Here is a 15,833-nt window from a genome sequence, read left to right on the forward strand (position 1 = left end):
GCCATTCAGTGGTGTGCTAGAACGCTAACTTCACCCTGCTACATTCACAGTATTGGTGCAATTTTCAAGAAAAAAGTAAGAAAAACTTGAAGCTATTTTTCCATTAAAATGTACAATTAATGTAAATACAGTAACAGCAGATAATTTGCCTCTTAGTACTCTAGTCAGCGCTCATCACCTGATGCAAGAGTGCAACCCCTTCAAGGATTTTCTCCAGACTATGCCTCAATGTTTTCTCTATTTTTATTTTCTAATCTGAAACCATAAAGATACATAAACTAACCATGACTGCACTGCTTTTTATGATTATGACAAATGCGCAAGCTTCACATATGAAATTTTGTTAGAGCAGCCTGCAAAAGCATTAAGTATAAACTACATGCCACACAGAAATAAGAGATTCACTCTTACACTGGTCTCTGGATCCTTTTCTTTCTGCTTTTGTTGCTCTTCATTTTCCCCATCTTCTGTTTCCTCTTCTTCATCTTCAGAGACAACTGAGTTGGAAACTATAACAGGTGTCCAACGCAGACATTCTGCATCCACATCAATAGGTCGGACGTTAGTTCTAAGCTTTGCCATGTGTTCTTGGATAAGCTTCTCACGACGAATGATCACAAATCTGAACAGCAATAATACTCTGATTAATAACAGGTGACATACCATACATGTTGTTATGTGAAACAGATATATTACAGAAAAATCTGTATACTCTCAATCAGTGCTGCCACACGTAACTTCAGAGAGAACAGAAGCTCATTAAAATAGTACAATTTGCAGTACCATCTGACTACCAGAGAAAGCATCTCACAACTGAGGAAACGTTAAAATTCTTTCCACTTCTTGTTAATGGTGAAGCCATTATCCTTCCATGTGTACCATTCAGCTGCAGAGTATCATTTTTATTAGGGACAAGGGGTATGCCATTTGGGGAATGGGCAATATAAAGTGAAAGCTACCAAAGTGAAATAAAAGGACTGCTCAAGAAAAGCTGCAGTCCCACTACCATAGTGCATTTTATTTAGGGGTCTGAGAGAAATATCACCGCTTAAAGGTATATTGTGAGATGAGGACATAAAGCTATTCTCAAGTTTTCCAAATAAGTTTCAACTTTAACACAAAACACAATAGAATACAACCCCACTCACCAAACCGCTATGGTCTGAAACAAGACTAATTCGCAGTATTTCACCTAACTTGTCAGCTGAGCAAGCAGGCTACCTCTAGTCCATACCAACACACTTCACCTCTCCCAGTGATCTGTCCCACTCTTCAAGCACTCCACATTAATCCACACAGTTTATGGCATTTTTGAGACATAGAGAAAAGGAGGGAAACAACTGTCTGCTCACTGACTGAAAATAAGGAGCAGATCTGCCTCTAGAGAAGGAAAGTTGCTGTTCTTTGCTCTGTTTTGTGAGTGTATTAGACGGATTTTGCTGAGGGATCCCAAGAAAACATGACCAAGAGACCAACTTGCTCTCTCTCACAGCAGCAAATTACTCAGAATTCCACATCTACAGTGCTACACAGCTGGACATCTGAGCCAGCTTTGGCACTGAATGATTCTTGCATTGCACATGAGTACCATAGTCTCAGTATCTGGACTTCACTTAAGTAAATCAAGCTTATTAGATGTGACTTGTCTTCAAACACCATTAAATTTCAATGAAATACATCTGAAGGTATGCGGGATTACAACAGGACTCCTGTACTCACTGATCACTACGGAAGTCAAGCATTCGTAGGTGATGCAGAGTGGAAGTGATATCTTGAGGGCAGATTCCAGTCAGCTTACTCAATTTCTTGATGCTTAATTGCTTGTCACGTTGATGATAAAGGCACTCCAATATTACACTTTTCCAGTAAGCCATATATGACAGGCGCCCCAAGTCTGACAGGGGCTTCTCTGGTGATCCTGCTTGACCCTCACGCTTTGAAAGCAAATAGCCTAAAGATACACAATAAAAAAGGTTTCAAAACATTAGCTTCTGTTTCCACCCCAACTTCTACAAAGGCCTCATACAATAGCTTAGTGCTGCCTACAAGATGTAGATGAGAACTCTGACGGATACTTTGAGGTGTCGGGCCAATTTTTTATCTGTTTGTTTAAACTCCTGTTATTCAATGATCGAGCATGAGATTTCTGAGCTCTGCTGCCATCAGACACTGACTATGGCAATGCCACGAGATGGCAGCAGGTACCTACCTAGAAACTACACCAAGCCTGAAGCACAATTGCAATAGCAATTTTGGAAATGACAGAGGAAAAACATACTCTTAAAACTAATATGACTAAAATTTTTCTTGAAAATTCTCTTCTGTCAAACTTCACGACCATACTGGAGAGTACCAAGCTCTATTTGCAGAGATTTCATTAATTTAAGACTGTGATTACGTTGCACAGGTTCAGTAAAGGCCGAGAGGTTATATTCTACCCAGTGAGACAAAGAGGGGTGGATGGAAGAAGATGACAAATGTGCCTTCTCACTGTTGTTCTACCATAACATTAACTCTAAAATTTGTATGTCCACGGGGAAGGCTGTATTAAATTGCTGTAGGCATAAAAAACAATGTATAGTTAGGGGGAAGTTTCCTATGACCTTGCTAAGATACATGCAGGAATCTGAAAATTTTTTGAGTATTCAGAGCTTAAGTATGTCTGGTTTTGTTGCTCTCAAAGTTAAATTAAAATGTAAGACATTTCTGCTTGAGACACTCATTCACCTAATCAAGCTGCTGAAGATTTCCACAGAGCATGCGGTCTGACAGCTGGCTTTCTGTATAAGGAACTAAACACACAAGACAAGCTTCTGCCAAAATCACTATACTGACACATGCCTTCAGCTTCTACCTTAAGTTGCGTACACAGAAAACATCGGAATCAAAGGAAAAATGATCAATTTTGTGTTTAGAACTGGAGTTCCAAAAAAAGAATGAACTGTGAAGTTCAGATGATTTTGTGAGCTTTAGAAGCCTTTGTCCTGAGATGTGTTTTAATTTGAAAAATATCCACTTCTACTGTTAAGTCCTTTAAAATATGAAAAGACAGACTAAAAAAAAAGTGAAGAAAAAGTTCCTTACTGAAGTCAATTAGGAACCTGCCATAGCCCTTTCGCTGGTATTGTGGAAGAATCATTATACAGGAAACATTGTACTTCTGTTGGCAGTGCTTTTCCTGTTGGAAAAAAAAGCATCATATTGAAAAAACAGATCAGCGAGAAACAGTGTAAGTTGTTCTGTAAAAGTAGTTCTATAGCAAAAAGTGAGCTAGGAAGCCACAGTCAAAGTTTCTGAGGAACAATAAAGCCAAGGAAAGACTTCAAAGAGACAATATTAAAACTCTACCATTATTTCAGTTAAGAAAAGCACAAAGAATGAAAATTTGACATCACCTTCTGCTTAGATAGTATACAGCAAAGAACATGGACTGCAGAGAAGATGAATTCTAAGAATAAATCTGAAGGCAGCTAAATTCATTACAAAAGATTGCAACGTTCCAGTGAATCCTTAAATGTTACAAGCATAAGATACTAAAATCCAGTCTCAAATCTGCTGTTCTGAATAATAAAAAAACAGCTTCAAATAAAACTACTTAAAAATAATTGAAATTATTAAGGATAAAAATATTAAGAAAAGTCCTATCTGAAATCTTGGCCCTGTTCCCTCAAAAAAATAAAAGGCTTCAAATCAGGTGCAAGGTTACCAAACTTGTTTGGAAAACAATGTATATACAGAACAAAAGGTGAGAAACAGAATTACCAAGCAGTTCTATCTCACAAATAGTACTACCCCATCTCCACCAAGAGCAGGAAGTAATTTGAAAAGTTTTTTTTAACCATTAGCTGCAGTACAAGTTCCTTAGCAAGTATATGCTACTCAGTATTAAAGGAAACTTGGGTTTACTAACCCAAGTGGTCTCCAAACGTAATAGAAATAAAACCTGGTTGCAGCAGATGTCTATACCTGTATTACATAATTTATTATATAAAATGCAAGAGCATAAGTTACAACTTTTACAACAATTTAAAGAATCCAAAGCAGCACTGCTCACCATACCAAACAATTCGTACCCAAATACTTACCTTGGAAAAGTAGCCAACAAGGTGACAGCCCTTAACATCATTCTGTGTCAGCACATAGAAAAGAAATGGCTCCACATCGTAATAGAGAGTCTTGTGGTCCAAGAAGAGTTTAGCTAACAAGCACAAATTCTGGCAGTAGATAGTGCTGACATTGCCATCAACCTTAGAGACATGAGGAGAAGTTCTGTCACTCCATTTGCTGTTATGCAAGGACATGCTTCACCTGAGTATCCCCACACATTTGAAATGTCTTAATGTGAGAGACTTCTCTGTCACAGGCAGCATCTCAAGGGACTTAAAACTTACACAGAATAAAGGCTGTGACCAAGTCACTGTCACATTCAGTAGCTTAAGAGACAAAATTAATTTTCGCAAAATAAAAAACCTAGATTTTTACAAAGTGAGTCTTCTGTTTTTACAGATGAATAATCTGTACACAAGGTCAGTTCCTACTGGATGCTTGCTTGTTGTTCTTCACTCTTGGAAACTCAGTGTTTCAAGAATGAAGATTTTTAGGACTATGAAAAATTTATCACGTGATTAGGTGCTGAAGACCCTATTTTACAGAGAAAAGTGAGCAGCTTCATTTTCTAACTTACCTCAAAGACTGATATATTATTTTTTCTGTAAATTTCATTGGCTGGAGGATGAAACCAGCCACATTTTTTCATATGCTGTTGGAGAATAGTCCTGCTTTTCATATACTTTAGACAGAATTCACAAAGGTACAACTTCGGTAGCCTGTAAGCAAAGACAGAGAAAGATCAGAGACTGAAGACAGAGACTTTTATACAAAATTCCTCACTCCTGCTGATAGAGAACTTGATAAGAACAAACCCAATATACACTGACCTTGTGTATGTGCTAATAAGGGCAAAACCACCTTACCATAGTTAAAGTCCTGACACTTACTCTGTAACAAATGCATATTTAAAAACAGCCTTTAAAGTCCTGTAAATAATTACATTTACATTATTAACTCATGCCAGAAGAAATAGATTAAAATCCTAGGAAAAAAACAGTAACCCCTCCCAGTTTTGCACTAATGATGCTAGGATGGATGAGATAAATAGTTTCTATTCCCTTCTTTCCCTCATCATCACAGCCGACATCCCAGCTGTATGTACATACCCTTGAGTGATGGGTCACATCACCCCCTATCCATCTGCTTTAAAACCGTTTTACATACTACACTGACATGAATGTCTGGAATGCATGTTTCCCAAAATTCTTGTGATTTAACTCCATTTATATACCCTAGCTTGGGCAGGAATGTCTTTGTACAGCTAGAGTAATTCCTCATGACAGAGCACATGTTCTTATTAAATGGCAGAATAAAGAGTTTCACTTAATTTTCTTCCTCTAGCTATAGCCCTTGTAAGTCATTCCTCTTTCTGAATGAAGTTAAAAGAGTTTGCAGTTTAGACAATTTGCAAAGTTCTTAAGCAAGAGAACAGCAAAGCAACTATATGTGCAGAACAGCAGAACAATCTTTCAGATGCCAAAATGTAGAAACCACCAGATTTCTATGCCTGCTGGAGTACCATTTTCCCATAAACACTGAAGAAGAACAAAGAGTCCTACCTCGAGTACTCCTGTGGATATGGGGAGGAGTACCAGGTCTGGATTTCGTACTTGCCAAATTCGATAACAGAAGGGCAGCGGACTTGCGGATCAGGAGGCCCAGTCACCCCTACTTTCTATGCAAGGGTAAAAAAAAAAACAAGTTTTCGTAAATTTTCAAGTGAAAGACTTCTAAGATTAAATAAATTAAAACATTTTCATCTACACAGTCCATTCTGCTCAAACTCACAGATAATTAGGAAGATGCAGATGTTGCTCTCTGACACTAAAAACCAGTACCAGCAACCATGTGATTCACAAAAAGAAAGAATTAATAAACATTATCATACCACGTATCTCCACTACCATTCATGGTGTTGCATGCCATAGTTTTAAATGCAAATTAGTACACAGCAAAGTTTAATAAAATCTTTTTTTGAATCTTGTCGTAATTTTCTTTCTTGTTATTTCAGTAGTGAAGAACAGAAACATATAAACTGCTCCTGAAGTTAAAAACTAGAATATGCAAGTATTTAACATCACGCATCAGCGTCTTCCCAGCTCTGAGACTAGATGCACTACTGTGACCATAGCAGCTACCAAACCAATATTCAGGATGTGGCTATCTGCTTATCATCACAACTGCTGAAGAATTAAGGAAAAACCTCACATTTATTAGAAGAAGAGAAAAATAGAAAATAGAGTATTTTTAAACTACTTATACAACCTTTATTTCCCGTCCTTCTGATAGTAACTGTATATTTTATAGCAACTATAAATAAGGATATTAAATGCTCTACTTTAAAAGAAAACAAATGCTTTCTCAACTCATGAAGATTTTATCTCAAAAGACTGTCACTCACAGAATTATAGAAATCTAAATATTCCCACTAGCCTTGCATTAAAATATGAACCACCCGGACTGAAGTTATTAACAAATGAGAATTTTTCATGCTGGAGGTCAGCAGCTAATGGGAAGAGTACCAGTGAATTACCTATATACAAATTTATCCTAGCAGAATGAGACAGCTGTACCCATTAATGTTACATTGAAAAGTTAACATTCCAAATTAAAATCTTGCTAAGCTTCTTAAGTGGGACTGGTATAGGCAAAAGTCACCTCAGGATCTAATCCTAGGCATCCACATCTTTAGAGCTCTAGTTGAAAAGGAACAGCAACCTCTATTGGCAAACATCTATCAATGTGTATACAGACACATGCTCTACCCTGTTCCATAAGGAGTTAAAGTACCCAGAAAAAGAATGCTTTAACTACTCCGAGTCTCTATGTGACCCATGCTGCTAGCAAACCATCCCACATTTTATTGTTTTCACAGTCCACATGTTTTACCGGCTATTTAACAGTTCTGAGAGGACTAAAGCCACAGACCTCAAGGTTTTTTAGCCACCTTAACCACCTACACTCCCTTTTATGTTATCCTTCAGCTCTCTTGAGGTCAGTTGTCCATAATTCTCAAGCAGCAGAAACCAAGCACATTAGCTTCTGTGACAGACTGACTCATTTGAAGTCTGCATTTCTTGTTGTTATTTTGTTGTCGGGGTGGTGGCTTTATATTTGTTTAAATGTCTTTCACAGATTTGGTACTTACTGCCAGACACTGACAATTTAACTTTACCTGCAGTGCTTGTTCCTGAATATCTCGAAACAACTCCATGTCTTTTTCATTTAACACATCCTGGCTTCCAAAAAAACGCTCCTCTGTTTCTTGTTTTCCATCCCAGCCATCCTGATTGTCTGTAAATGAGAGAGAAAATTGTCTTCACCTACATTTACAAAAGAGTATTTGCTTTTCGTGCAGTGACAAACAACATCTGGCTGTATTCACACACTTGTGCCAGGTTTTTTTTTATGGGATTTCCTGTTCAGATTTGGGACCACAAAGGAAGAACAGGTTCTAGATTGGGGACCATGTAAGTAGTACTGTCCTATATTTAAGCAGGTCCGAATGTCACCACCTAGATAGTCATAGTACCATGAAGGCATAAATGGCTTACCACTAAGCCTGCTTTTCACAAACAAGGATCACAACTATTTAAATGCCGTATCTGGTAAAACCAAAACCAGGACATCTACATTTATCACCTTAGAAATACCCCTTCAACAAAAACAAACAAAGAAACCCAAACAAAAAATCCAACAAAACCCTCTATGCACTTCACCTCACTCCCAAAGCATTAAGTCACGTTGCTGTTCTTCCAGCACCAGCCAGGTCCATGCAGGTAACTATTCTAAAGCTGTAAACATAGTATTTTATTGTGGAATATTTTCTACTGCCTGCTTAGGAACAACTCAGAACCATTCAACAAAACTGTAAATATCTGAATACAGAAATTAAATAAAGGTCCAGTCATAGATAATATCTTAAGCTAGAAAAGAAAACAAAACAAGGAAAGCAGAACTGCACTCCAAAGGGAAGGGATAGTTTTCAGCAAGAAGATGCCAAGCCGCACAAACAGGCTCCTCTACGGCTGAGAAAATTAGGAAACATTTGCATGCATCCATAGATTGGAAACTCATGGGTCTATTCAACTGGTTTTAGTTATTTATTTTCCATTTCATACTTCTACCTTGCTGCTTTTAATTCTCACAAACTGCTGCCTATGTTGTTTCTCTCCAATGTGACATTATCTAGCCCATTTCCTAGGACTGTCTGCAAGCACCTCCTTACCAATGGGCATTCTACCTCACTGTAATCATCACACCTTGCCATCATATCTAAAGAGGCTAAGGTCTCTAGGATCACTTCCTTTTTCCAGCTCGTACTCTACCTCAATGCACCAAAGGTAAGTGAATTTCAGTGTTAACTTTCAGCTCAAAGTTTCCAGCCTCTAACAATTCCAGTCACTTCAACATCCTAGCCTTTGAACATTTGCTTGGTATACAGGATACTTACATTGGCAGGGTGAAAGATCTTTACCTGTGGGCCATTCTGAAGTGCTAGATTTCCTGGTACCCTTTTTCCTGATCCTATACTGCTGAGAATAGTCTACCACTTCTCCTCGAGCTTTTCGTCCATCAGGGGAGGGAGTGAAGAATTTAGTAAGGCCATCTATAAGCCCTTTGGTTTTCTTGTTAAACTTCAAGGTGTTGCTGCCATCTCTGCAGAAGTCCAAGACATCTGCCTGCTCCAGGTATCCTCCTTCTGATGATGCTGACTGGCTGGACAGAGCAATCTTACGCTTCCGACCCCGACCAGGACCAGTGCGAACTTTGCTGAAAGGACCTTTTGATCTAAAGGATGAGAAGGGGAAAGATATGGTCAGAAGATGTGGTAAGGTGGTCTACCATCTTCTCTAACGTATTTATCAGCCACACAGAATGTGAGCTGAAGAATTTAATAATACAGGAGTCATCAAGAGCCTGCGTACCCTAGAGGACCCAGGATTTAAACATCTCAGTAGAAGTACTGCACTATTTTTCTCTACATTGAACATTATTTCAAACTAATTTGAGTATAAACGATAGATTTTCACCAAATTTAACAACAGTAAATTTTAAAATCAGTAACCAGAATGAATACATTGCACAGAAGGCTTCAATTTACGCAATCATGAAACATTTACACTTGTCATTTGCCATAGTTCTTGTACTGATAGGAAATTGTTGTAGGAATTTCAAAGAATGTTAATACATGAAGGACGCGCCTAGTAGCTAAGAACCTATACCACTGATGGTCACCTTAGCTGAAAACAGCATTGCTCTCCAACCAGCTGCCATCTTTAAGACTGTAAATTTTAAAACTCTATTGAGATGGAAGTATCAAAAGGTGTCTGGATGTGGCTTGGGGATATGGGTAGTGGTGAACACAGTGATGCTGGGTTAATGATTTGACTCGATGATCTTAGAGGTCTTTTCCAACCTAAATGATCCTATGATTCTGTAAGATAATTTCTCAGAAGGAGTGCCCTAGACTGACTGACTATTTTTAGCTACAGTCCTTTCAGCTACGGAGGATAGAGGTAGGCAGCTTTTCCTCAAGAAGACAAACTACAGATCTTTGCACAATTCTGATGTATTTTGCAAATGAAATGATGGAACAAAGGCAAAAAAAACTGTGAATCAATCAGGAAATAATAGTTAAAAGGGACAAAAGAGTAGAAGCAGATAGCTAGTTTTCCTTTAGTTCCTCTGAATTATACTGAGAGTTCTTCTATGCAAAGTTATTGTACTGACTGAAAGAAAATATCATGCTTAATACAGACACTCCCTCTATGTTTTTAGAAGCATTAAATTTTGTAAGGTTGTTTTCCAGAACATCCTCTGGTGCTATTGGTTAGAATCAAGTGTGGTTCCACTGTTTTTTTAAGCTGATCTGATATCCAAAACAGAAGTTCTTGTGACATGCTCCTTCACTGTTTTGCATCCTGAAGAGTCCATAGTGCTGCATCACAAACAGCACTGTACAGCAATCTTAATTCAAGGAAATTGCTTTGGCTGAACAGTTCTCCAAAGAATTCCTGCCCAGCCAAATCCAATTCCCTGACAACTAGCTAGTTGCCCCACAAGAACCATGACAAGGCTGCAGCAACACAATCTGTCTCAGCACAATGGAGTTTTCCACAAATGTAGAAACATGTGGAATGGAAGCAGAAAGGGGACAAATATTTTCTGGCAGCAGTGTCAGTTTAAATACATGTCAAACAATCTCATATGCTTTCTTGTGATTACTTAATTTCTTTAAACAACAGAAAGGGTTCTTGGGAAATGTAAAGCAAGGCAATTATGCTGGAAGAAGGAGCCATCCAGCAAAAAAGATTACATGAACAGCAAAATTCAGGAATTTGACTATAAGGAATAGTTCAAAAATAAACATTAAATTACTACAAAGAGTCAAAAATCTTGGCCAAAAGAAGCACTAAGGTTACTTCCAGTCTTTCACAGCCCTTTCCAGGAAATTTGTAGTAAAGAATAATGAACAGCTCTTAATTGTAAAAGAAAAATTCTCACAAAGTAGACAAGAGACTTCAGAAATACCCACTGTCCTACGGAATCTCACATTTTACTTTTCATTATAGAGACTTACGCTGTATTTTGATTCTTTAACCTGTTTTTGGGACGTCCTATTGGGTTAGCATAGCGTCTTTTTATCTGTGCTGCCTTCTTCTGTAAAAGTTTTCTTCCTTTCTTCCGTGGTCGACATATTTGACATATCCACATACCTATAAGACACAAGTCCCCATCACCGAATGCAAGAGACATCTATATAGGACAGAAGGGAGAAATACAGTCCACAGGCCTTCTGAGATTAAGGGTAGGAACAGTACCAAAGGCACTGATTATCACATATATGTGCAAGAAGAATTATGTGCATGCTTCAACAATCTGAACTCAAGTCCTGTTAATACTCCCCAGCCCGCACAGAGTTACAAACCCAAAGGAAGTCTCCTTAATCGGCAGCATATCATCAGAAAACCTTGATTTAATGGTTAATTATCCCATTATCTGCTCACTTCTATACTACTTCCAACTATCTTACATACAAAAGTTTTCTTCTAACTACCAAGGAAGAATCTTCCATACATAATCTGTTTTCTGATTGGAAAGAGAAGTTCACTTGTCCAGAATACTCTGCTATACAAATGGATATCACTTCAAAAACACAGATGTTATCTCTTTCTTTTGTACAAGGCTATTCATGAAAATGAAAGCTGATCATCTTAATCTGTAGGGATCACTTCTATTCCTTCAAACATCAAGAATTTTTTTTCAAAACCCTTCACAGAGAGTAATGTACAGGGAACAGGAGACAGTGAAAAACCTGGATGCGAAGTTCTGAACCTTCTTTGGTTTCTAATACTTGAAAGATAATTCCATACAAAAATGAGCTATATGTAGCTAAAAGAGGACCAAATAAGTGGAAGCGCTGCCTGCCCACTGATCTCTTCCAACACCATCTTAAATTATCCTTTGCACCACAAAGTCCTCACCTTTTGGCATCCTGGTAAGAGGAGGATCACAGCATTCCATGTGAAAGCCACGGTCACAGGAGTCACAAAATAGCATGTTATCCTGTTGAAGACACATAATCTCTCTTTATATGTGCATCAGCATCAAGCCCTCCATTAATTTCAGAGAACAGGCACATAATTTTCAACTACGGACAATTCAAGGTATTTCACAGGTCTCAGAAAGACTACCAGACTAAAATAAAATCTACAGATTTTTGTCTCTAAAATAATTTTATTTTGTAGTTTAACGTAACAGCCACAAAACTGGTATCATCTTCATTCAATCCATACTCCAGTATACTCACAGCATTTTTTCCTTGATCTCTACAGGAACTGCACGTTTTGCATTCAATACACTGCCACCGCAAGGCTTTCACTCGAACTGTCAGCTCTGGAGAGAACTTCAAACAGGACGGATGACCTGGAGAAAAAGGAGAACACTTTACTGGTAAAATCATTATACTTCTGTTGATGGTCATAGATAGCTCACAGAGAGACTACTTTATCAATTATGTATTCCAATGCAGAATTTTGGTTGTCCAGATACTCCTAGTTTTAGGTGCTTCTATTCTTACCTACTTATAACACAAACCAATGCCCTAGATAGCAAATGGCAGGCCCACATACAAAAGAACACAAAGGTAATTCTTCATAATTGAATTGAGAAACATGGTGAAACTGGTCTTCATTGCCACATTTTTAAAAAAAACCTTCCAGGAGCCAAATGAATTATTTGTGCTAGGTTAACTTAGCTGTCTCTGGGAGCCTAAGATTCAGTTGTATTGTATGAACTAGCTGTATTGTATGCCATAGAAGCATATTCCTCACGTCTGGGTCAGCAAGAGTGACCACACTAGACTTCTCTGTCTTAAGTGGCAAGATTCTTACTAGATGCATACTCCCTCTGTGCATGGGGCAGCACCAGGCAGTGTACAAGCTCTTCAAGGGAAGGGACAGTACCAGCAGCCCTGTAGATGGTCACCTACCACTGTTGCCACAGTCAGCACAAGAGATGAGCTCTTCAGGTTTCTTCTCCCGATTTTGCTCTTTTGTACCAAGGCAGAAACTGCAAATTGGAATTGGTTCAGCAACCGGCTGTGAGGAGAACAGAGAGTAAGAGCACTGGGTATCTCAAGGGAGCAAACTGTAATACACAAAATGACACAGACGTTTATATTTATCACATAAATGTGATGTAATACACATCATGTCTCAAAGAGTTTACTTGGTTCATTGTACATTCAATACAGCACTGACTGAATAGAAGTTAATACTCCAAAGAACAAAATCTGTACAACTGTTAACACTGTTATGAAAAACTAAAATAAGAATCTTCATGCAAAAAATTATGTGAGTATGCTATTTAGCAATCACAAGCAGATAAAAAGGTGTGCTCTCTGTGAAAAAGTTATGGGGGGAGTTAAACATTGTGTAGCGAAAAAGATGCTTTTAAGATGAGGCACAGCACTAGCAAAGTAAGAAATAGATATGAACTAGCCAACAATACATTTGGCCTGAAACAAGCAGTACATTTTTAAATTTAAGGACTGACATTCTACAACAGCCTCATCTAAGATGTAGCAATTGCAGTAATTGTTTTAAAGTGGTACTCGGCCAACTAATAAGAGTGAAAGGATGGCCTAATTTAACATTAAGTGCTGGATTTCATTATCTAGCAAATTCTTTCTAATCCACTTCTGCATTTAAATCCTGTGATTTATAGTTTCCAGAGAAAAGATGTACACAAAATTTAATTTAAAAGTACAATAAAAATATGCTGAAACCACATTTAAAACACCGGAAATGGGAATAACGTTAGATTACAGCAAGTTCTGAGAAACATTCTTTGTATAGCTGTATCAAGTTACAGTTAGTGATTTCAGATATACTTTTCAGAATCTATTCTGCAGGTACATATGTGCGTACTGTTAATTGTTGCACGGAAGCCCGTACCAGAAAAACTTCAAGCATCTTTACTCTGCCTAAGCCAAAGCAAAAGCTGTATCCAGAATAGCTTCTTGCAGGAATCAGGTTTGTTTATATTACTGTAACATAGAAACTGAAAATTTGAAAGCTCTACCTTTTGCTCAGTGTACAGACAGAGCACACATGGTACACTTTCAGTCTGAGATGTGGTCCTTAAAGCACCCACTAGATGGAAACATTCTGAACACCTTAGGAAATTTGCTGTTTCAAAATTAAGCCACACAGCAGGAATGAAAGCCTGACATTCCTCATTTAGAACACAAGTATTTATATTAGCCTTTGGGGAAATCCCAAATGATGCTGAAGTATAAACTAATATGAAATCACCTGCCCATCAAACTACTTCAGTTTGGAATACGTTCACAGGATTAGTTAATTGAAGGATTGCAGTTTCTGCTCCTTTTGAGAAACAGAGAAAACAAGACAACTGTAGATAGTTATGCCAAGCATACAAATCATTAATATCCAAGTGGGAAGGGGAAGCTAGCATCTTCACTGCCCACAGGCAGTATCTTTCCAGCCATAGTCACCACAGCAACATCAGCTGAAATCAGCTATGCAGGGATTCCCCATCCTCTTTTAACAGAGAGGAATCTTCTGTACACAAATTGTTCTCTTTTTGCTCATGACTGGACTCTAGGTGCCAGACAGTTAGCTGCTTCTAGTCAGTAAGAGGTTTACTGGGGAAAAAAACCCTGTGTAGGAAGGGTCAGTCAGTGCTTTAATTTCTCTGGAATCAAGATTTCAGGGATTACTTTTACTTTCTGCCTTTTGAAAGGAAAGCTGTAACATTCATGCACCTTTTCAGGGCAGAAATAAAATTATTTCACATATCCTCTGCAGGAAGTTCACAAGCAATTTATTTCATCAAATAGAGTTTTACAGACAGTCAACAGCCTAAGATAGTCTTTCTTATCTGTTCTAGCCAGTATTTGTGCATACCCTGTTCATCCCTACAGTCCTTCAAATTTGGATGCCCAGATGTAAACACTGTCTAGGTTTGGAAGAACCAGATGAAAGACTATCCTCCACAGCTTCAATGTTTCCTCTATTTACCACCCCTGGCAAGCTGCAAGCAAACACTCTATCACTTAAAAAAAAAAAACCAAAACATCTACAGTTTGGGGGAAGGCTCTACTAGAATTCAAAATGTTTTAGAGTAATTAATTAAATTGGAACAATTTTGAATGTGGGGATCAGGCTACTCCTCCAAAGCCTCTGTGTGAGACTGTTATGCTAAGCATGGAGAGATTTCACTGCTGCTGTGTTTGTTCCGCAAAGAACATCCTGGCAAGTGAAAAATGCAAGCACACAATGAAAGATTCGTGAAAACAAGACTGGAAGCAGGCAGCTCCGTTTCATACTGCAAATTTTTGGCAGACATTCAACTCCTTCTGCTGTTTTGCTCACAAGCACATCTATCTGTGTGATGTCACCAGATTCAGTGAGGGAGGGAGCCAGAACAAATCGGGACTGACAGTGTCTTACAGCCTGCCAGCCTCTCAGCACATGTTGTTACTATACAAAGGGTTTCTAGAAACCAAATGTGCCTTAAAGATTCACAGACTGTACACTCTCCTAAAGGCAACTATGGAGAAGTGCCTATGGAAAAAGTGTGTGTGTGTAATAATTCTACAATCTCAGTTTTGGCCAACCCATCTGCTTTGTAGTCTTCTTAATTTAGGAAAAGTGAGTTTAGGAAACACCTCAGAACTCACAGCCAAGTCTGCAGGCCACGGTGTCACAATGGTCACTTGTCAGTAATGTTAAAGCACTTTACAGACATTTTAATACCATCTGGGGCTCACTAGATACCATGACTGTCTTAGTCTCATCATCACATATATCCTTCTGGTAGTCATTGTGGTTGGAATCGAGTGGGTATAGAATTTAAACCAGCATAAAAGAAACACATACGCTCACACCAAGTTTTTTTTGCTTTGCTCTTTAAGATCCCTTGAATGTGAAGCCCCCTAGGAGCAATGGTAGATGGCTTCCGAGAATTCACACTAGGTAATGCTTTTTTGTGCGTCTATTTTTGAGCAAGTGACAAATCATTACTCCTCACTTCAAATAGCCCATTCTGTCACAAAGGTCTCCCTCAAAAGCTGAAGCTCCTGGCAAGAGCAGATGAACCAGAAAAGACAGACGGAAAGTACAACCTACACCACACAAAAAAAATTATTTTAAACATGAGGAAACATGTTTCAGTGAGCAGGGCATCACAAA

General features: G+C 38.3%; 1 protein-coding gene across 3 annotated transcripts in view; it reads right to left on the bottom strand.

The window, feature by feature from the left end:
* KAT6A (lysine acetyltransferase 6A) overlaps window positions 1–15,833 on the bottom strand; it is a 39,320-nt gene that overhangs the window by 10,231 nt on the left and 13,256 nt on the right. For 2 of the 3 annotated variants that reach the window (XM_069035279.1, XM_069035278.1), the window contains 12 exons: window positions 12,605–12,713; window positions 11,924–12,039; window positions 11,598–11,679; window positions 10,694–10,829; window positions 8,564–8,901; window positions 7,286–7,404; window positions 5,670–5,785; window positions 4,685–4,826; window positions 4,086–4,247; window positions 3,085–3,178; window positions 1,720–1,951; window positions 412–622 (listed from right to left, as the gene is read on the bottom strand). In XM_069035279.1, the coding sequence (XP_068891380.1) occupies window positions 412–622; window positions 1,720–1,951; window positions 3,085–3,178; window positions 4,086–4,247; window positions 4,685–4,826; window positions 5,670–5,785; window positions 7,286–7,404; window positions 8,564–8,901; window positions 10,694–10,829; window positions 11,598–11,679; window positions 11,924–12,039; window positions 12,605–12,713 (1,857 nt within the window). The remainder of the gene's footprint in view (window positions 1–411; window positions 623–1,719; window positions 1,952–3,084; window positions 3,179–4,085; window positions 4,248–4,684; window positions 4,827–5,669; window positions 5,786–7,285; window positions 7,405–8,563; window positions 8,902–10,693; window positions 10,830–11,597; window positions 11,680–11,923; window positions 12,040–12,604; window positions 12,714–15,833) is intronic. The other variant, XM_069035280.1, reaches the window with a different exon arrangement.

The sequence above is a fragment of the Aphelocoma coerulescens genome, chromosome 22 (assembly GCF_041296385.1).
Source record: "Aphelocoma coerulescens isolate FSJ_1873_10779 chromosome 22, UR_Acoe_1.0, whole genome shotgun sequence".
In the NCBI taxonomy this organism is placed as follows: Eukaryota; Metazoa; Chordata; class Aves; order Passeriformes; family Corvidae; genus Aphelocoma; species Aphelocoma coerulescens.